The sequence below is a fragment of the Rana temporaria genome, chromosome 13 (genome assembly GCF_905171775.1).
Source record: "Rana temporaria chromosome 13, aRanTem1.1, whole genome shotgun sequence".
NCBI classification, from domain to species: Eukaryota; Metazoa; Chordata; class Amphibia; order Anura; family Ranidae; genus Rana; species Rana temporaria.
This window is the reverse complement of record NC_053501.1, coordinates 67,967,712-67,988,800: the sequence shown is the minus strand read 5'-3', so window position 1 is coordinate 67,988,800 and position 21,089 is coordinate 67,967,712. Positions and strand designations below refer to the sequence as shown.

Sequence of the window (21,089 nt, the reverse complement as noted above, 5' to 3'; positions counted from 1 at the left end):
TGACAATGGGCACAGAGGCGACAAAGGGCACAGTGGCGACAAAGGGCACAGTGGCATCAATGGGCACAGTGGTGACAATGGGCACAGTGGCAACAATTAAAGGGCACAGTGACATGCACAGTGGCAACAATGGGCACAGTGGCGACAATTAAAGGGCACAATGGTGACAATTGAGGGGCACAGTGGTGACAATTGAGGGGCACAGTGGTGACAATTGGCACAGTGGCGACAATTGAGGGGCACAGTGGCTGCGTTTGATGGCATGGCACAGTGGTGACAATTGATGGCACAGTGGCTGTGTTTGATGGCATGGCACAGTGACTGCGTTTGATGGCATGGCACAGTGACTGCGTTTGATGGCATGGCACAGTGACTGCGTTTGATGGCATGGCACAGCGGCTGCGTTTGATGGCATGGCACAGCGGCTGCGTTTGATGGCATGGCACAGTGACTGCGTGTGATGGCATGGCACAGCGGCTGCGTTTGATGGCATGGCACAGTGACTGCGTTTGATGGCATGGCACAGTGACTGCGTTTGATGGCATAGTGACTGCATTTGATGGCATGGCACAGTGGTGATAATTGATGGCACAGTGGCTGCGTTTGATGGCATGGCACAGTGGTGACAATTAGGGATGAGCTTCGCGTTCGATACGAACGTATGTTCGACTCGAACATTGGTCGTTCGATCGTTCGACGAAACCCGAACAAAACGGGTCGTTCGCGCCAAATTCGAGTGACGTAAAACGTCCCATAATTCACTGCGGCGTTGAGCGCTGATGATTGGCCAAGCATGCTGTATGTCCCGCATGCTTGGCCAATCACAGCGCGCCAAAAACGAAGAGCCATAATTGGCCAAAGCCAGGGTGGCTTTGGCCAATTATGGCTCAGGGGGATTAGTACACGCCCCACACTATAAAAGGCAGCCTGCAAGGCGGCCTCGTGTAGTGTGTTCCGGCTTTGTTAGAGACAAGTCAGACAAACAGTTAGAGAGAGAGAGAGAGAGAGATAGAGACACAGTGTCTTTTCTACCAGATAGATAGATAGATAGATTGATAGAGCAGGAAGGCTAGTCAGTATAGTTTAATCTACAGTTTGTAGAGAATATATTGACATCCCTAGGAGTTGTCAATATATTTATAAACTGTATAGCTCAGCTAGATCTGCTATTAGTATCTGTCAGGCAGGAGTTTGTTCTACATGCAGTGCTCTAACATGTTGTATTGCCTGCATTAGGGATTAGCTTTAAAATATTAGTCTGTGTTATTCAACGTGTGCTAGTTAATTGCACATACACGCATTACCTGTTACTGCACGCGTGCAATTTATTTGCACAGAAACGCAGTCGCTGTTAATGCAACTGGGCTATTGAATTGCACAGAAACGCAGTCATTCTTACTGCGTGTGTGCTGTTTAATAGCAACTAAACGCAGTTGGTGTCACTGTGTGTGTGCTGTTACATAGCACTTGAGCGCAGTCGCTCTTACTGCGCGGGTGCTGTTTAATACCACCTGAACGCAGTTGGTGTGACTGCGACTAATTTGTTACATAGGACCTGAACGCAGTCGCTCTTACTGTGCGGGTGTTGTTTAATACCACCTGAACGCAGCTGGTGTGACTGCGACTATTTTGTTACATAGGACCTGAATGCAGTCGCTCTTACTGTGTGGGTTCTGTTTAATACCACCTGAACGCAGTTGGTGTGACTGCGACTATTTTGTTACATAGGACCTGAACGCAGTCGCTCTTACTGTGCGGGTTCTGTTTAATACCACCTGAACGCAGTTGGTGTGACTGCGACTATTTTGTTACATAGGACCTGAACGCAGTCGCTCTTACTGTGCGGGTGTTGTTTAATACCACCTGAACGCAGTTGGTGTGACTGCGACTATTTTGTTACATAGGACCTGAACGCAGTCGCTCTTACTGTGCGGGTGTTGTTTAATACCACCTGAACGCAGTTGGTGTGACTGCGACTATTTTGTTACATAGGACCTGAACGCAGTCGCTCTTACTGTGCAGGTGTTGTTTAATACCACCTGAACGCAGTTGGTGTGACTACGACTATTTTGTTACATAGGACCTGAACGCAGTCGCTCTTACTGTGCGGTTGCTGTTTAATACCACCTGAACGCAGTTGGTGTGACTGCGACTATTTTGTTACATAGCACTTGAGCGCAGTCGCTCTTACTGTGCGGGTGTTGTTTAATACCACCTGAACGCAGTTGGTGTCACAGCGTGTGTGCTGTTACATAGCACTTGAGCGCAGTCGCTCTTACTGTGTGGTTGCTGTTTAATACCACCTGAACGCAGTTGGTGTGACTGCGACTATTTTGTTACATAGGACCTGAACGCAGTCGCTCTTACTGTGCGGTTGCTGTTTAATACCACCTGAACGCAGTTGGTGTGACTGCGACTATTTTGTTACATAGCACTTGAGCGCAGTCGCTCTTACTGTGCGGGTGTTGTTTAATACCACCTGAACGCAGTTGGTGTCACAGCGTGTGTGCTGTTACATAGCACTTGAGCGCAGTCGCTCTTACTGTGCGGTTGCTGTTTAATACCACCTGAACGCAGTTGGTGTGACTGCGACTATTTTGTTACATAGCACTTGAGCGCACTTGCTCTTACTGTGCGGGTGTTGTTTAATAGCACCTGAACGCAGTTGGTGTGACTGCGACTATTTGGTTACATAGCACTTGAGCGCACTGGCTCTTACTGTGCGGGTGTTGTTTAATACCACCTGAACGCAGTTGGTGTGACTGCGACTATTTTGTTACATAGCACTTGAGCGCAGTCGCTCTTACTGTGCGGTTGCTGTTTAATACCACCTGAACGCAGTTGGTGTGACTGCGACTATTTTGTTACATAGCACTTGAGCGCACTCGCTCTTACTGTGCGGGTGTTGTTTAATAGCACCTGAACGCAGTTGGTGTGACTGTGACTATTTTGTTACATAGCACTTGAGCGCACTCGCTCTTACTGTGCGGTTGCTGTTTAATACCACCTGAACGCAGTTGGTGTGACTGCGACTATTTTGTTACATAGCACTTGAGCGCAGTCGCTCTTACTGTGCGGTTGCTGTTTAATACCACCTGAACGCAGTTGGTGTGACTGCGACTATTTTGTTACATAGCACTTGAGCGCACTCGCTCTTACTGTGCGGTTGCTGTTTAATACCACCTGAACGCAGTTGGTGTGACTGCGACTATTTTGTTACATAGCACTTGAGCGCACTCACTCTTACTGTGCGGGTGTTGTTTAATACCACCTGAACGCAGTTGGTGTGACTGCGACTATTTTGTTACATAGCACTTGAGCGCAGTCGCTCTTACTGTGCGGTTGCTGTTTAATACCACCTGAACGCAGTTGGTGTGACTGTGACTATTTTGTTACATAGCACTTGAGCGCACTCGCTCTTACTGTGCGGTTGCTGTTTAATACCACCTGAACGCAGTTGGTGTCACAGCGTGTGTGCTGTTACATAACACTTGAGCGCAGTCGCTCTTACTGTGCGGTTGGTGTTTAATACCACCTGAACGCAGTTGGTGTGACTGCGACTATTTTGTTACATAGCACTTGAGCGCAGTCGCTCTTACTGTGCGGTTGCTGTTTAATACCACCTGAACGCAGTTGGTGTGACTGCGACTATTTTGTTACATAGCACTTGAACGCACTCGCTCTTACTGTGCGGGTGTTGTTTAATAGCACCTGAACGCAGTTGGTGTGACTGCAACTATTTTGTTACATAGCACTTGAGCGCAGTCGCTATTACTATGCGGTTGCTGTTTAATACCACCTGAACGCAGTTGGTGTGACTGCGACTATTTTGTTACATAGCACTTGAGCGCAGTCGCTCTTACTGTGCGGTTGCTGTTTAATATCACCTGAACGCAGTTGGTGTGACTGCGACTATTTTGTTACATAGCACTTGAGCGCACTCGCTCTTACTGTGCGGGTGTTGTTTAATACCACCTGAACGCAGTTGGTGTCACAACGTGTGTGTGCTGTTACATAGCACTTGAGCGCAGTCGCTCTTACTGTGCGGTTGCTGTTTAATACCACCTGAACGCAGTTGGTGTGACTGTGACTATTTTGTTACATAGCACTTGAGCGCACTCGCTCTTACTGTGCGGGTGTTGTTTAATACCACCTGAACGCAGTTGGTGTCACAGCGTGTGTGCTGTTACATAGCACTTGAGCGCAGTCGCTCTTACTGTGCGGTTGCTGTTTAATACCACCTGAACGCAGTTGGTGTGAATGCGACTATTTTGTTACATAGCACTTGAGCGCACTCGCTCTTACTGTGCGGGTGTTGTTTAATACCACCTGAATGCAGTTGGTGTCACAGCGTGTGTGCTGTTACATAGCACTTGAGCGCAGTCGCTCTTACTGTGCGGGTGCTGTTTAATACCACCTGAACGCAGTTGGTGTGACTGCGTCTGTTTTGTTACATAGCACCTGAACGCATAACTATGGCTGGAAGGACAAAGAGAGGCAGAGAGTCACGAGGGCAAGCAGGCTCTGCATCTAGAGGTAACGCTGGTGGTGGCTGTGGTTTATCCTCTTCAGCACGTGGCCGTGGCCGCTCGTCCTTTTCGGGAGCTGGTCGTGTTGAGCCTCAACATGCAGAGAAATTAGTTGAGTGGATGACCAAGCCGTCCTCATCCTTCTCATCCTCTCTCACACAGACTGATCATAGTTTGTCTGGCAAAGCAGCTGCCAAGGCGTCCTCTACCCTCTGCACAATGGCATCACACAATCCTTCCCTAGTCCCACCGTGTCCTCCTGAGGAGTTCCCCGAACTGTTTCAACACAGTGTTGGGTACATGCTACATGAAGATGCGCAGCATTTTGAAGACTCCGATGACGGAACACAGATAGAGGAAGGCATTGATGTGAGCCCAGGGAGAGGGGGTGGCCGAGAGGGACAACAATCTGGGAGTGATGTTCCCCCAGCTGGAGCATACTGCCAGGTTTTCGACAGTGATGATGAGGAGGGAGGGGATGATGAGGTCATTGACTCTACCTGGGTGCCTGATAGGAGAGAGGAGGAGGAGGAGGACGAGGCACAGGCACATCTCCAAAGAGGCAGGAAGCCCTCCAGGGGTCAGCTTAAGGGCAGCACACCAACTGCATTACGTGGCGCTGCTGTGTCTCAACGGTACAGCAAAAGTTCTTTGGTGTGGGCCTTTTTTGAAACATGTCCATCAGATCGTACCTTTGCTGTTTGCAACATATGTCTCAAGCGTATCTCGCGTGGCCAAAACATCACCCGCTTGGGCACCACATGTTTGTCCAGACATATGTCGAGCTGCCATGCAGCTCGATGGCAAGCATACCAGAAAGACCCACACCAAAGACCGAAGCGGACCTCCCCTTGCCCTTCTGTGACCTCCAACCCCACTAGACCCCCAGTCCTCTCTGAAGCCTGCACCGAAGGTGTAGAAATAGGTGTGTCACAACGTAGTAGTGGTAGTACATGCGGGCAATCTAATGAAAGTAACAGACAAATTTCCCTGCCCCAGCTGCTGCAGCGCCGAAAGAAGTACGCTCCCAGCCATCCACATGCCCAGCGGTTGAATGCTAGCTTAGCAAAATTGCTAGCACTTCAACTGCTACCTTTTCAGTTGGTAGATTCTGCCCCCTTCCGTGAGTTTGTGGAATGTGCAGTACCTCAGTGGCAAGTACCCAAACGCCACTTTTTCTCCCGGAAGGCGATTTCGGCTCTCTACCGGCATGTGGAAGGCAATGTCCATGCCTCGCTGGACAGGGCGGTCAGTGGTAAGGTGCATCTTACCACTGACTCATGGTCCAGCAGGCATGGACAGGGACGTTACCTGTCTTTTACGGCCCATTGGGTGACTCTGCTGGCAGCTGGGAAGGACACAGGGCAAGGTACAGTAGTTTTGGAGGTTGTTCCGCCACCACGCCTCCAAAACACTACTACTGCTTGTGACACTCCTCTCTCCTCCACCCCCTCCTCTTCTTCTTCCACTGTGGCCTCTTCCTGTGGTGATGTTTGTTCAGAACCAGCCATTCTCCGTAGGCGTATGAGGGGCTACGCAGGAATGCAGGCCAAGAGATGCCATGCGGTGCTAGAGCTGGTGTGCTTGGGAGCCAGGAGCCACACTGGGGAAGAGGTTCTTTCAGCTCTGCAGGGGCAGGCTCAGAGGTGGTTGACGCCACGCCAGCTGAAGCCTGGAATGGTGGTCAGCGATAATGGCACCAACCTCTTCTCTGCCCTGCGACAGGGAAAACACACCCATGTTCCCTGTTTTGCGCATGTTCTCAATGTGGTGTTGCAGCGGTTCTTGGGCAGGTACCCGGGCTTACAGGATGTCCTAAAGCAGGCCAGGAAAGTCTGTGTGCATTTCTGAAGGTCATACAATGCCACTGCTCGGCTGACAGACCTCCAAAGGGAACACAACCTGCCCAAGAACCGCCTAATCTGTGACATGCCCACCAGATGGAACTCTACGTTGGCCATGCTGCAGCGGCTGCACACGCAGCAGAGGGCCATCAATGAGTACCTGTGCCAATATGGCAGCAGAACTGGCTCAAGGGAGCTTGGTTTTTTTTCACCACGCCAGTGGGCCCTGATCAGGGATGCATGCACTGTCCTGTCACCATTTGAGGAGGCCACGAGGATGGTGAGCAGTGACAGTGCATGCATCAGTGAGACTGTCCCGCTTATTCACATGTTGGAGCACACCCTACGTGGAATAATGGACAGGGCCCTTGAGGCAGAACAGAGGGAGGAAGAGGAGGACTTCCTTACCTCTCAAGGCCCCCTTTATCCAGACACTGTTCCTGCTTGCCCACCTAGAACACAGGAGGAGGAGGAGGAGGAGGAGGAGGAGGAGGAGGATTGTATCAGCAGCATGGAGGTGGAGCCTAGCACTCAGCATCAACAGCAGCAGTCTTCAAGGGATCATTTACAGTCCCAAGTAACACGTGGACTTTTACGTGGCTCGGATGAGGTGGCCGCCGATCCTGTCGTCCTCATTGACCCAGAGGACTGTGCCCCGAATGCCTCTGCAAACCTACGCTGCATGGCCTCCCTGATCCTGCAAAGCCTGCGTAAGGATCCTCGTGTACGTGCTATCAAGGAGAGGGATCATTACTGGCTGGCAACTCTCCTTGATCCACGTTACAAGAGTAAGGTAGCGGACCTTATGTTGCCATCGCAGAGGGAGCAGAAGATGAAACTTCTGCGGGAGGCCTTGCAGAAGGCTCTGTGCAATGCGTTCCCAGAACCGGGGGGATTAACAAAACCTGGCCCTGGACAACAACTTGCTGAGGCTTCGGTGAGTCAGAGAAGGAGCGGTGGAGAAGGTGGCCGTCTGACCGATGCGTTCAAACAATTTTTTAGTCCGCAGCCCCAAGGTCTGACCGGTTCCAGCAACCATCGCCAGCGTCTGGTTTACATGGTCCGGGAATACCTAGGGGCAAGATCCGACTTGGACACCTTCCCCACTGAAAATCCTCTGGCTTACTGGGTCTTCAGAATGGATCACTGGCCAGAGCTTGCACAGTACGCAATTGAGCTACTGGCTTGCCCTGCATCCAGTGTTCTTTCAAAACGCACATTCAGTGCTGCTGGAGGCTTTGTGACCGATCACAGGGTGCGCCTCTCCACCGACTCTGTTGATCGACTGACCTTCATCAAAATGAATCGGGCTTGGATCAACACCAGCTACCAAGCACCTGATGCTGATGTTACTGAATAATAATTTTTGGTTGAAATGTCAGATCCCTTTGAGACTGCGTATGCTGATGCTGAGTGACTGTCCTGTTATGCTGCTGATGGAATATCCTTCTCCTCCTCACTTTTCTTGCTGATAGCTAGTAAGAAATGTTGTATTTCTGGGCTCCGCCACCAGTGCCTAAGGCCTAATTTTTCTGCCCCTGTTTAACAGGGGCGCCTAATACCAATTTTTGATGCAATACTTTGCACGTGGCTCCTTGTTGTGCTCCAATTAAAGATATTGGGAGGGGTTGCAGTGTTGTGTTGTGCCTAAGGCCTAATTGTTCTGCCCCTGCTTAACAGGGGCACCTAATACCAATTTTTGATGCAATACTTTGCACGTGGCTCCTTGTTGTGCTCCAATTAAAGATATTGGGAGGGGTTGCAGTGTTGTGTTGTGCCTAAGGCCTAATGTTTCTGCCCCTGTGTAACAGGGGCATCTAATAACAATTTTTAATGCAATACTTTGCATGTGGCTCTTTTCTGCGGTCCAATTACAGTATCTGTGCGGGGTTGCAGTGTTGTGACACCGCCACCACTGCCTAAGGCCCAAATTGTATGGCCCCGTTCCAGTAATTTTCTTGGTTAGATTCTTTTATAATTTTAGTTCATTCTAGCTTTATCCTACGTTATCATAGTGTCATGTTTATTTCCCTCTACTAAATATTCATCATTGTCAATGTAAACACCACAAATATAGATTTCTTATTTTAGGCAGCATTGATATTGTTATACCTGAAGGGTTCCACATGTACTGGCACTTTAAGGCTGGCTCCACCCAGCAGTGATGACAAGGGTCAAGGGGCATAGTAGCCATCTTAGAGAGAGCACATGTAGGAAGCAGATAACCTGTACTGTCCTGAGATGCATGTTACAGTGTACAGCCTGTACTGAAATTAACATCCATTATTCCAGACAAGAGTCTTGTGTCCCTCACAACACAGAGGATATAACAGATATAATAAGAAGGCAGACATTGTTCAGTATCCAAAAATATTTATTGTCTGACACTTAAAAAGTGTTTTTTTTTATTTTTTCAAAAAATATGGTAATATAATTTTTTTTTTTTTATTATTTAAATCCCTCCCTAGCTCATCTACAAGACCCTTCAATTGCTGTTCCAAATGTCTCTTTTCCTTCAGAACGTTATCGAGGATGAGGTTTGTTTCCTCTAATTCCGACATACAAGAGTTTATATCCCCAATTAGTACATTGGCACTGTTGGTGTCCACTGTGCCCCCAACAGCTCCGACACCTCCTGAAATTTTGGAAAAAAAAACATGTATTAAAATTATGCAGGCCTACATGTATTACCTGAAGCTGTGCTGTATGACACTGACCTGATGTGGTGGGATTTTGCAATTCCTGCACATCCGTCGAGGGTGGGTCTTGTCTGGGTGTTGGCTTCAGCAGGTCCACTGCAGCAGCTTCATTGTGCCCTATGAGATTGTAAAAAAAAGGGATACATAAATCAAAAAGATTAGAGGCCTAAAAGAGGAATATCAATCATTCTTTTTAAAAAGTGTGGTACAATTGTCTGTTTTTACAATCCTTCTAAGCTGAACACAGGATTTTATCCATTACCAAAGCTGCTGCATTTCTCTATCTTTGGCCAAGTTTCCTACATGGAAAAACAACAAGTATACACTGGATCACCTCTGTGTGACACCCTAACTGGTTTGTTCTTGTGGCCAACACTCAGTGCCAATCATGACCTCCCTGGGGCCAGAAGCAAAATGACATAGCACATGAAAAAAGAGAAGCGGGGGCCGCTGACGACAGTGACATGTCACATTAACCACTTAAGGACCGCCTCCTGCACATATACGTCGGCAGAATGGCACGGCTGGGCACATCAACGTATATATACGTCCTGTACTTGTACCCAGCCTTGAGTCGCGGGCGTCAGTCCTCCCGCAACCCGGTCCGAAGCTCTGGGACCACGGGTCCCGCGGACCGGATTGCCGCTCGAGTGTGGCGATCGGTCCCCGGAGCTGAAGAACGGGGAGAGCCGTGTGTAAACACGGCTTCTTCGTGCTTCACTGTGGCGGCGTATCGATCGTGTCATCCCCTTTATAGGGGAGACACGATCGATGACGTCAGTCCTACAGCCACACCCCCCCTACAGTAGTAAACACACAAAGTGAACCCTAACTCCTACAGCGCCCCCTGTGGTTAACTCCCAAACTCCAACTGTCATTTTCACAATAAAGAATGCATTTTAAATGCATTTTTTGCTGTGAAAATGACAATGGTCCCAAAAATGTGTCAAAATTGTCTGAAGTGTCCGCCATAATGTCGCAGTCACGAAAAAAATCGCTGATCGCCGCCATTAGTAGTAAAAAAAATAAAAATGCAATAAAACTATCCCCTATTTTGTAAACGCTATAAATTTTGCGCAAATCAACCGATAAACGATTATTGCGATTTTTTTTTACCAAAAATAGGTCAAAGAATACGTATCGGCCTAAACTGAGGAAAAAAAAATTATATATGTTTTTGGGGGATATTTATTATAGCAAAAAGTAAAAAATATAGAATTTTTTTCAAAATTGTCGCTCTATTTTTGTTTATAGCGCAACAAATAAAAACCGCAGATGTGATCAAATACCACTAAAAGAAAGCTCTATTTGTGGGGAAAAAAGGACGCCAATTTTATTTGGGAGCCACGTCGCACGACCGCGCAATTGTCTGTTAAAGCGACGCAGTCCCGAACTGTAAAAACCCCTTGGGTCTTTAGGCAGAATATTGGTCCGGGGCTTAAGTGGTTAAAGAAAGTTGAGAAGTGGGGGGAGGGGGTGTTCTGCTGTCGGAAATGACATCTTACATTAAATTGAGAAGGAAGGGTTGCTGACTTATTGCCTCTTAGCCCATGCAGCCAGCGAGTTGAGAAGTGGGGTGAGGGGGCGAAAATGACTTCTTACCAGGTTGGGCCACTAGTTATTTGGGGGGCACTTCACAGCTTTGAGGGGCCCTAAGCGGCTCGCATAGTGAGCCTATAGGGCGGATCGGCCATGCCAACCATTGTGCTACTGAGTCCATCTGTGTAATCAACTTCTGCGCTGAGCATGCTCTCCTTTTACTGTATATTGACGTGAGTTGGATTATTTAAATCTAGTTAATAACACATCTACATTTGTGTTCAAAATTATTTAACCCCCCAATGCTGTAAAGGGTTTTAGGGAATTTAGTGTACATTTGTAATTGTATTCAGAATGAAATCCTACAAGGACTTCTTAAAGAACCATATGCAACTAAAATGACATCAATTGGTTTTGTAATACAGTAGTAAATGTTTATTTTGTGAATTCTTCATTTACACAATTATTCAACCGCTTAAAGACTACCATTCTGAATAAGGCTGGGTTCACACTACGGTTTTCCCGTCCGTCAGCCGCATACGATTTATATGAAAAACCGTATGCAGCTGAAACGGACGGGAACGTATGGAACCGCACACATGTGCGTTTTCCATTGACATTAATGTTAAAGGAAAACGTATGCGTTTGCCATACTGTTTTAAAAACGACCGCAAAACCGTGGTTGAACACGGTTTTGCGTACGTTTAAAAAACGTTTTGCCAGCAAATCGTACGCACCCGGATGCATCTGAGTGCATACGATTTGCAATGCATTGTCTATCTATACGTTTTCCCGTCCGGGCCCGTACGTTTTCAATACTGAAATCGTATGCGGCTGACGGACGGGAAAACCGTAGTGTGAACCCAGCCTAACAGAGGTTCATTGAAGTGTTTTCAATCAGGTATTGAAAACACCTGTGGATGTCAGGGAGCAGCAATAAAGCCTAATAAGCACCAATCAGGCAGCTTTAAAATGACTGTGATACTCAGCTCCTTCTAGACATTTACTGGTGTGGTTACAAACATGGTGAAGTCAAGAGAATGGTCCGGGAAGACAAGAGAAGAGGTGATTACTCTTCACAGGAAGGGCAATGGCTATAAGAAGATTGCAAAGATGTTAAACATACCAAGAGACACCATAGGAAGCATCATTCGCAAATTCAAGCCAAAGGGCACTGTTGAAACGCTACCTGGTCGTGGCAGAAAGAAGATGCTGACTTCGACTGCTGAGCGCTACCTGAAGCGTAGAGTGGAGAAAAGTCCCCTTGTGACTGCTGAGGAACTGACAAAAGATTTGTCAGATGTGGGTACTGAAGTTTCTGCTCAGACAAAACGGCGCACACTGCGTAATGAAGGCCTCCATGCCAGAACTCCCAGGCCACCCCCTTGCTGTCTCCAAAGAATAAGAAGAGTCGACTGCAGTATGCAAAAATCATGTGGACAAACCACAGAAGTTTTGGGATTGTGTTCTGTGGACTGATGAAACAAAATTAGAAGTGTTTGGGCCCATGGATCAACGCTATGTTTGGAGGAGGAAGAACAAGGCCTATGATGAAAAGAACACCTTGCCTACTGTGAAGCATGGCGGGGGTCAATCATGCTTTGGGGCTGTTTTGCTTCTGCAGGTACAGGGAAGCTTCAGCGTGTGCAAGGTACCATGAATTTGCTTCAGTACCAGGAGATAGTGGATAACAATGTGATGCAGTCCGTCACAAACCTGAGGCTTGGTAGACGTTGGACCTTTCAACAGGACAATGATCCCAAGCATACCTCCAAGTCCACTAGAGCATGGTTGCAGATTAAAGGCTGGAACATTTTGGAGTGGCCATCGCAGTCACCAGACTTAAATCCGATTGAGAACCTCTGGTGGGACTTAAAGAAAGCAGTTGCAGTGCGCAAGCCTAAGAATGTGACTGAACTGGAGGCTTTTGCCCATGACGAATGGGCGAAGATACCCGTAGATCGCTGCAAGACACTTGTGTCAAGCTATGCTTCAAGTTTAAAAGCTGTTATAACTTTAAAAGGATGTTGTACTAAGTACTAAGATTGAATGTCAATTGGGGGTTGAATAAAACTGATAATGATGTGAGCACAGAAAAGACATTTGTGGTTATTTCATTATAAATGTTATGTTTTATTTGTCTGACCTACACGTGCCTCTTTGATTTAATTGTAAGCAGGATGACAGGATGATCAAAATCAATGTCAAACTGGGCAAAACAATCAATTTCAGTGGGGGTTGATTAATTTTGAATACAACTGTACATTCAATAAAAAATTGTTGTCGCATAAAAAGAACTTAAATGGAATGACCAACCAAATATTATGCCCACAAACATGAACCTTGAAACATCTATTTTTGAACCGTATATATACACAACCTGAAATAAAAACCACAAATGCCGCAAAATAATAAAAATAAATACTCAGAGTACACATGAAAATTACTTACGTCTTATGAGGACTTTTTGAATTCTCTCCATCTGCTCTGGATTTCTCCTTTTCAGGTCACACCACTTATTTCTTAACTGAGCCCTTGACCTCTGCACCCCAAATTTCTCATGGAGAGTCCTCCGCACCTTCTCCATAATCTGCCCCTTTAGCTTCTTCGGTTTGCTGTAAGGCCCTAGTTGGCCATTATAGTCATACTCCTCAAGAATTGCAACCAGCTCCGCAAAGTTCAGTCTGGTGGCTGGTTTACTGCTCTTCCTGGGGTGTGCCTGGCCTCTCTCCTCACTTGAGGTTGCAGCTTCCTCTCTCTGAGCCTCCTCCATCATGTCTTCAGTGAAGTGCATTGACCGACCAAAAAGGGGCGTGACAATTGCTAGAACGATCGTCATAGGCGGGGATACATGCGGAGCTTTCCGCATGCTCAGTGTATAAAGGGATATTGCGTGAGTTACGTAGTTCGCCGTCGGTAGAATATGTCGTGAAAACGATCGTGCAGTACGACGATACGAAACTTGATTTTTGGACTTTATGATCAGTGGATGAGTTTGTGGGTTAGATATGGGTAGAAAGCTAAGGCTTGACTGACATTATTGTTTTTGGCTAAATTTTGACTAGCAGAAATAATGGAGGCCTTCATAGAACAGGAGTTCTTCACAGTATTTGTTAAAAGGAGGCCACGGATGTCAACCCCCCTTTTCTCTATAATTTTACTTTCCCAAAAAAATAATTTATTGTGCCAAGATCTGGCATTGTAATGGCCCCACCCACCCCTAAAATAATCGACATATTGTTGCTACACAGCACGTGCACTTTGGGGGGCAAAGCCTGTATGGACAGTCTCACGGCCCACCACCACTGGAACATCAGTGGCCTCATCAGGCACAAGAGTCATGTAGTTTGTTCAGGGTCTCTTTAGGAAATTGTGCAATATGCAGGAGCAAAGTATGACATGGTTCTGATTCTACTTAAGAAACCTGCAGTCCCTATCTTGTTTGCACCGCCTGTATACTGCTGTTCAAAGTATATAGGGAAAAAGGGTCTTGTCAGGGCCAATCCTCACTATAGGCTCACTATGCAAGCCGCTTAGGGTCCCGCAAAGACGTGAAGAGCCCCCAAAGTACTAGAGTCCCCGCCTGGTAAGAAGTCATTTTCGCCCCTCACCCCGCTTCTAAACTCGCTGGCTGAGTCATTTCCGATAGCAGAACACCCCCTCCCCCTGCTTCGCAACTTTCTTTAATGTGACCTGTCACTGTCGTCAGCGCCCCCCCCCCCGCGTCTCATTTTTAATGTGCCATGTCATTTTGCTTGGGGCCCCAGGGAGGTAAGGATCGCCACTGGGTATTGTGTAATGATCCAGCACTGTGGGCTTGATCTGTGACAAATGCAGTCACAGATCCAGCCATCCCTCCCTGCGCAATACTCTGCAATATTACCCCCCATACTCTGCAATATTACCCCCCATACTCTGCAATATTACCCCCCATACTCTGCAATATTAACCACCATACTCTGCAATATTACCCCCCATACTGTCTGCAATACCCCCCCACACTCTGCAATACCCCCCCACACTCTGCAATACCCCCCCATACTGTCTGCAATACCCCCTACACTCTACAATACCCCACCACACTCTGCAATCCCCCCCCATACTGTCTGCAATACCCCCTACACTCTGCAATACCCCCCAACACTCTGCAATACCCCCCCACACTCTGCAATACCCCCCCCCCCACACTCTGCAATACCCCCCACACTCTGCAATACCCCCCATATTGTGCAATACCCCCCATAATCCGCAATAACCTCAATACTCCACAATACCCCAATACTCCAATACCTTGCAATGCGTCACCTATGGGGATTTGGAAGTAGCGAAGTTTGGCGCAATTCCACGAGCGTGTGCAATTTTGAAGGGTGACATGTTAGGTATCTATTTACTCAGCGTAACTTCATCTTTCATACTATGCAAAAACATTGGGCTAACTTTACTGATTTTTCTTTTTTTTTAAGCACAAAACATTTTTTTTTTAAAAACACGCGTTCAAAAAATTGCTGCGAAAATACCGTGCAAGATAAAAAGTTGCAACAACCGCCATTGTATTCTCTAGGGTCTTTCAAAAAAAAAGCATATAATGTTTGGGGGTTCAATGTAATTTTTTAGCAAGTAAATGATGATTTTTACATGTAGGAGAGAAATGTCAGAATTTGCCTGGGTGCTCCAGAACGCCTGATGGTGTTCCCTGCATGTTGGGCCTCTCTATGTGGCCACGCTGTGTAAAAGTCTCACATGTGTGGTATCGCCATACTCAGGAGGAATAGCAGAATGTGTTTTGGGGTGTAATTTGTAGTATGCATATGCTGTGTGTGAGAAATAACCCACTAATATGACATAAACTAGAATTTATTTTTATTTTTACAGAATTGTCAGTCTTTTTTCATTTATAGCGCAAAAAATAAAAACCGCAGAGGTGATCAAATACCACCAAAAGAAAGCTCTATTTGTGTGAAAAAAAATGACAAAAATTTCAGACGGGTACAATTTTGTATGACTCAGTAATTGTCATTCAAATTGTGAGAGCACGGAAAGCTGAAAATTGATATGGTTAGGAAGGGGGTTTAAGTGCCCAGTGGTCAAGACTGATGCTGAGTGACTGTCCTGTTATGCTGCTGATTGAATATCCTTTTCCTCCTCACTGATCTTGCTCATAGCTATTAAGAAAATTTTTGGTTCTGGGCTCCGCCACCAGTGCCTAAGGCCCAATGTTTCTGCCCCTGTTTAACAGGGGCGTCTAATAACAATTTTTAATGCAATACTTTGCATGTGTCTCTTTTCTGCGCTCCAATTACAGTATCTGAGGGGTTGCAGTGTTGTGATGTGACTAAGGCCCAATGTTTCTGCCCCTGTTGAAAAGGGGCGTCTAACAACAATTTTTAATGCAATACTATGCATGTGTCTCTTTTCTGCGCTCCAATTACAGTATCTGAGGGGTTGCAGTGTTTTGGTGTGCCTAAGGCCCAATGTTTCTGCCCCTGTTTAACAGGGGCGTCTAATAACAATTTTTAATGCAATACTTAGCATGTGTCTCTTTGCTGAGCTCCAATTACAGTATCTGTGAGGGGTTGCAGTGTTGTGACACCGCCACCAGTGACTAAGGCCCAATTTTTCTGCCCCTGTTCTAGTAATTTTCTTGGTTTGCTTCTTTTCTAATTTGAGTTCATTCTAGCTTTCTCCTACGTTCTCATAGTGTCATATTTATTTTCCTTTACTAAATACTCATCATTGTCAATGGAAACACCACAAATCTAGATTTTTTTCCTTTAGGCAGCATTGATATAATAAGAAGCCAGACATTGTTTTTTTTTTTTTACAGAAAAAGCTCTTTATTAGACAATTCAGCATTACAGTTTAAGCAAGTTACAAAACATATCAGCACAGCAAGATACATTCAGAACGTTCACGGTTCGGCAGGGAGACCCGCCCGAACATCAACTAGGATGATAGCTCTATCAATCGTCCAGTGATACCCCACAGCCCGGCAACCCCTCCACCCCCATCAGCCCCCTTGATATACAGGTTAATATGCACAATGGAAATCCTGGGGGGGGGGGCAGGGAGGGGACCGGGTTCAAGGAAAGCATTCCAGGGGATAAAGATCCAGTCAAGAAAAAGGACGGAAATGTGGGGGCTCAAAGAGGGGTCAGGAGAGGGGGAGGACGGGCACCACACCAACTCCACCAATAATACATCAGGCAGGAGGGGGGTCAAAAATTGCACAGGCGTCAGACCAGGCAGACCACACCTTGTCATACTTCCCTGGACACTGCCTGCTTTCATAAGTCAGCTTATACAATGGGAGCACTGAGGTCACCGATCTCCGCCAGGATTCATGAGTAGGAGGGTCCTTGGATTTCCATTTTAGCATAATCTCCCGTCTAGCGTAGTATAAGGAGAATGTTAAGCACAACTTGCAGTACCTATCTCCCTCCACATCTCCCATATAACTCAACAGTAGAATTTTCGGGTCAGGCTGTATCTCAATCCCGTAGATATCCCCGAGAGTGGAGGCCACGGGGGCCCAATAGGGCTGAAGTTTGGGACAGGACCAGACCATATGCCAAAAGGTTCCTACCTCCTGTCTGCACCTCGGGGGATACACTCGTGCCAGCCTCTGTGGGGTATAGTAGGCCCTGTGTAGAAACTTAAGCTGCGCGAATCTATCTCTGGCGGCAATCAGAGAGGGAATATATACAGTAAGACAGTCCTCCCACTCCTCCTCCCCCAGAGACGGGATGTCCTCCCTCCATCTATCCCATATTTTAGTGATCTTGGCGTCATGACCCACCGTGAGGTAGAGATACAGAGAGGAGAGAGGACGCCCCATGACGTCCGAGATCAGAAGACATTCTATGGAGTCTGACTCCACGGTCGGGGGTTCAGGAATCTGAGCCCTAAAGGCATGATGCAACTGCCAATATCGGAACTGGAAGGAGGCCGGCAAGGAGTAACTGCCACGCAGCTCTTGAAATGTCCGTAGCTTACCCTCTGAGACTATGTGTCTAATCTTAATGATTCCCTTTTTGGCCCATATAGCTGGGTCGGGGATGCTATCAAGGTGGGGCAGCATAGGGTTACCCCATAGGGGATCGTGCGGGGAGACCCGATTCGGCTGTCTATATATCGCTCTTGCTTCCTGCCAAACTTTCACCGTGGTCATGGAGGGGCTAGCTCTAAGGTCTCTGAACGGCAGGTTGCTAAGTGCTGCGTATGAGCCCAGGATAGCCGCCTCCAGCGTCACCGCCGGATTCTGTTTCGGTTGGGAGAACCACCACCTCACAGTAACCAACACCGCGGCCCAATAGTAAATCCTGAAGTTTGGGAGTGCCAGTCCCCCACCCGACATGGGGAGGTACAAAATTTTCCTTGCCACCCTGGAGGGCCATCCGGCCCACACAAAGGACAGAGCCACACTCTCCAGCCTCCGGAAGAAGGATCCGGGAAGAGGAGAGGGCGTGCTCCGGAAAAAGTATAGAAACTTTGGTAAAAAAAAACATTTTCAGGAGATTAACTCTTCCAACAGGTTCAGGGGTAGGGAACGCCACACTGCACACTTAGACACTAACTGCGACACTAGAGGCTGTATATTATTTCCCACATAGTCTTCAACTCTGCTTGTGATTTTAACACCCAGGTAGGTGAACTCATCCACCCACCTGAGCGGGTTGGCTACCGGAGGTCTCTGGAAATTAGGACCAAGCGGAAAAAGGACCGATTTGTCCCAATTTTTACGAATCCCAGAGTAACGCCCAAATTGATCAAACATCCTCAACGCCATCCGCAGCGAGGACGAGGCATCCTCCAGGTACAACAAGGTGTCGTCCGCGTACAAAGACAATTTCTCCTCCCGCGTGCCCACACGGATCCCACGCACCCCCTCCTCGGCCCTAAGCTGAATGGCCAGCGGTTCCAGTGCAAGTGCAAATAGGCCCGGGGAAAGCGGACAGCCTTGCCGCGTGCCCCGGGATAATGGGAAAGCCTCTGAGATGCAGCCATTGGTACGAATTCTGGCTACCGGGCCAGCATATAGCATACGCACCCATTGTATGAAAGCCGGGCCGAACCCAAATCCCTGGAAGACCTTCCAAAGGTAGCCCCACTCGACAGAGTCAAAGGCCTTCTCCGCGTCGAGTGAGGCCACCACTCCCGTTGACCCCCCGTCCGCTCTGTCCACGTGGGTAAGAAGCCGCGTAATGTTAATATCTGTGGCCCTGCCCGGCATTAACCCAGTCTGGTCCGGGTGGATTAAAGCCGTTATGACCGTATTTAACCTAATGGCGAGCACCTTGGCCAGTATTTTTGCATCCACATTAAGGAGGGAGATGGGGCGGTATGAGGAGCAGTACAACGGGTCCTTTCCGGGCTTGGGAATCACAACAATGACCGCCTCTTTCATGGTGTCAGGAAGTCCCCCAGATTCCCTTGATGAGACAAACACCACCTGTAGCCTAGGGGCCAGTTCAGTAGCATAATGCTTGTAGAACTCCACAGGGACACCATCAGGCCCCCGGTGTCTTGCCAGGTTGCATAGACTTCAGAGCCAGGATGATCTCCTTTACCGTAATGGGGGAATTTAATCGATCTCGGTACGTAGACGTGAGGACCGGGAGGTCGACATCAGCCAAGTAGCGAGTCAGGTCTTCCTCCCCATAATCCACCCTGGAGGTGTATAGAGCCTGATAAAATTCAGCAAAGCAAAGATTGATCTCAGTTGGGGAGTGCACCGCATCCCCAGCTGAGTTCTGTATCTGCGAGATGCTGAAGCCCCCCGTTTGTTCCTTTGAGAGCCATGCTAGAAGTTGTCCCGACCTCTCCCCCTGTTCAAAAATCCTGTGAGATTGAGCCAGCAGTTTCTTCTGCGTGAGCGAAGTACGCAGGCGGAGGACCTCTTTAGTTAGGGCCTGTAGTTGTGTGTAGTGCTGGGGATCCCTTGTCCTAACATATGTTGCCTCCCTTAAGGATGCCTCCCTTTCTGCTCTGGTCAGGTCCACCCTACGCTCTCTGCGAACCCTGGCAATAATGGTCTGGTAGTGACCCTGTGTTGCAGCCTTGAAGGAGTCCCACACCGTCTCCGCCGCAGCAGAGTCAGCATTGGCTGCCCAATAGCCTGTCAGCTCAACTCCAAACTGTCCCTCCACCTCAGCATCTGATATCCAGTATCTCGACAACCTCCACAAGTTAGGCAACAAACCCAGAGAGAGATCCAGAACCAGGAACAAAGGCGCATGGTCCGAGATCCCCCTAGGCAGTATGCGAATATCCTGGACCCTCGGCATGACAGGGCCTCCCGCATATACCAGATCAATGCGGGAGAATGTCTTGTGGGACGCTGAGTGGCACGTATAGGCTCGGACTTGGGGATTTCTCCACCTCCACACATCCGTGAGCCCATAGGTGTCCGCCCAGGTGGCCAAGCCAGGGTAGGCCTGCCCCACAGACGACATCCTGTCTATGCCGGGGTCGGGGACCATATAAAAGTCACCCAGAATAACTGTGTTGTCAGAAGCAAATTCAGCTATCTTCGTTGTCACTTGGTTCAGCAGGGACAAAGAGGCCGGAGGCGGTAGGTACAGTCCCACCACTGTTCAAGTTAGGGAATGGATTTTAGCATGAAGTATAACAAATCGACCGTCCGGGTCCAGAATCAGATCCAGCAGCCGAAACGAAAGGGATTTGTGTACCAGCACACTAACACCCCTTGCAAAATTAGAGTAAGTGGAATGATAGTGGTGGCCCACCCAAGGCTTCTTTAAAGCGAGGGTTCTACTCCCCACTAGATGGGTTTCCAGAAGTATACATATGTGCGGGTTGTGTGCTCTAAGAAATTGGAATACAAGAGAACGTTTGGTAGGTGAGTTGAGCCACCTGGTGTTCCAGGAAAGAATTTTAAGTGTGGACATGGGTCTTTGAAGCAAAAATCAAGTAAGGATAAATGTACACGGTAGCTGCTGGATCTAACTCCAGGACCTCGGACGGACAGAGCCTACAGTCATACAGTGCTGAACCATCAATCGTCTGAATTGAAATGTAATGCATTACAGTAAAATAAACAATGAAACATCCCAAAAACAACACCCCTAACAAAAAAACAGCCCTCGTGGGGCCAACCGCCCATCCCCCCCACCCCACCCGTCCTCTTAAAACCGAGGAGGGTCTTCAACCCAAAGAACATGTCGGCTCGCCGGCCTCCAAAAGAGGGCCTGTGCAGGCGGCGAAGCTGCCCCCCACAAAAAAGTTCCGGAGGGGCCTGAGCGGGCTTACAGGAACAACGCTCTGATGCTCCCGCCAGATCCATTGTAAAGTCCGTGCGGGAAGGGAAGATACCCTCAGGGCAAGCCTGAGTGGAGAGTCCAAAGGAAAAATATATATAATAATAATAATAATGAAAGGCAAAAAGGGTAAAAAGAAAAAAAAAGGGATCCAAGTGTCAGTCCCCCCCCCCACAAACGGCAGTATGGTATGATCCAGGG

General features: G+C 47.9%; 1 protein-coding gene across 5 annotated transcripts in view; it reads left to right on the top strand.

The window, feature by feature from the left end:
• The window catches only part of GANC (glucosidase alpha, neutral C), a 129,465-nt gene that overhangs the window by 22,159 nt on the left and 86,217 nt on the right, over positions 1 to 21,089 (top strand). For 3 of the 5 annotated variants that reach the window (XM_040333496.1, XM_040333494.1, XM_040333495.1), the window contains exon 7: positions 8,842 to 8,910. The exons of the other annotated variants lie outside the window; for them this stretch is intronic. In XM_040333496.1, coding sequence (XP_040189430.1) covers positions 8,842 to 8,910 — 69 coding nt within the window. The remainder of the gene's footprint in view (positions 1 to 8,841; positions 8,911 to 21,089) is intronic. 5 annotated transcript variants of the gene reach the window in all.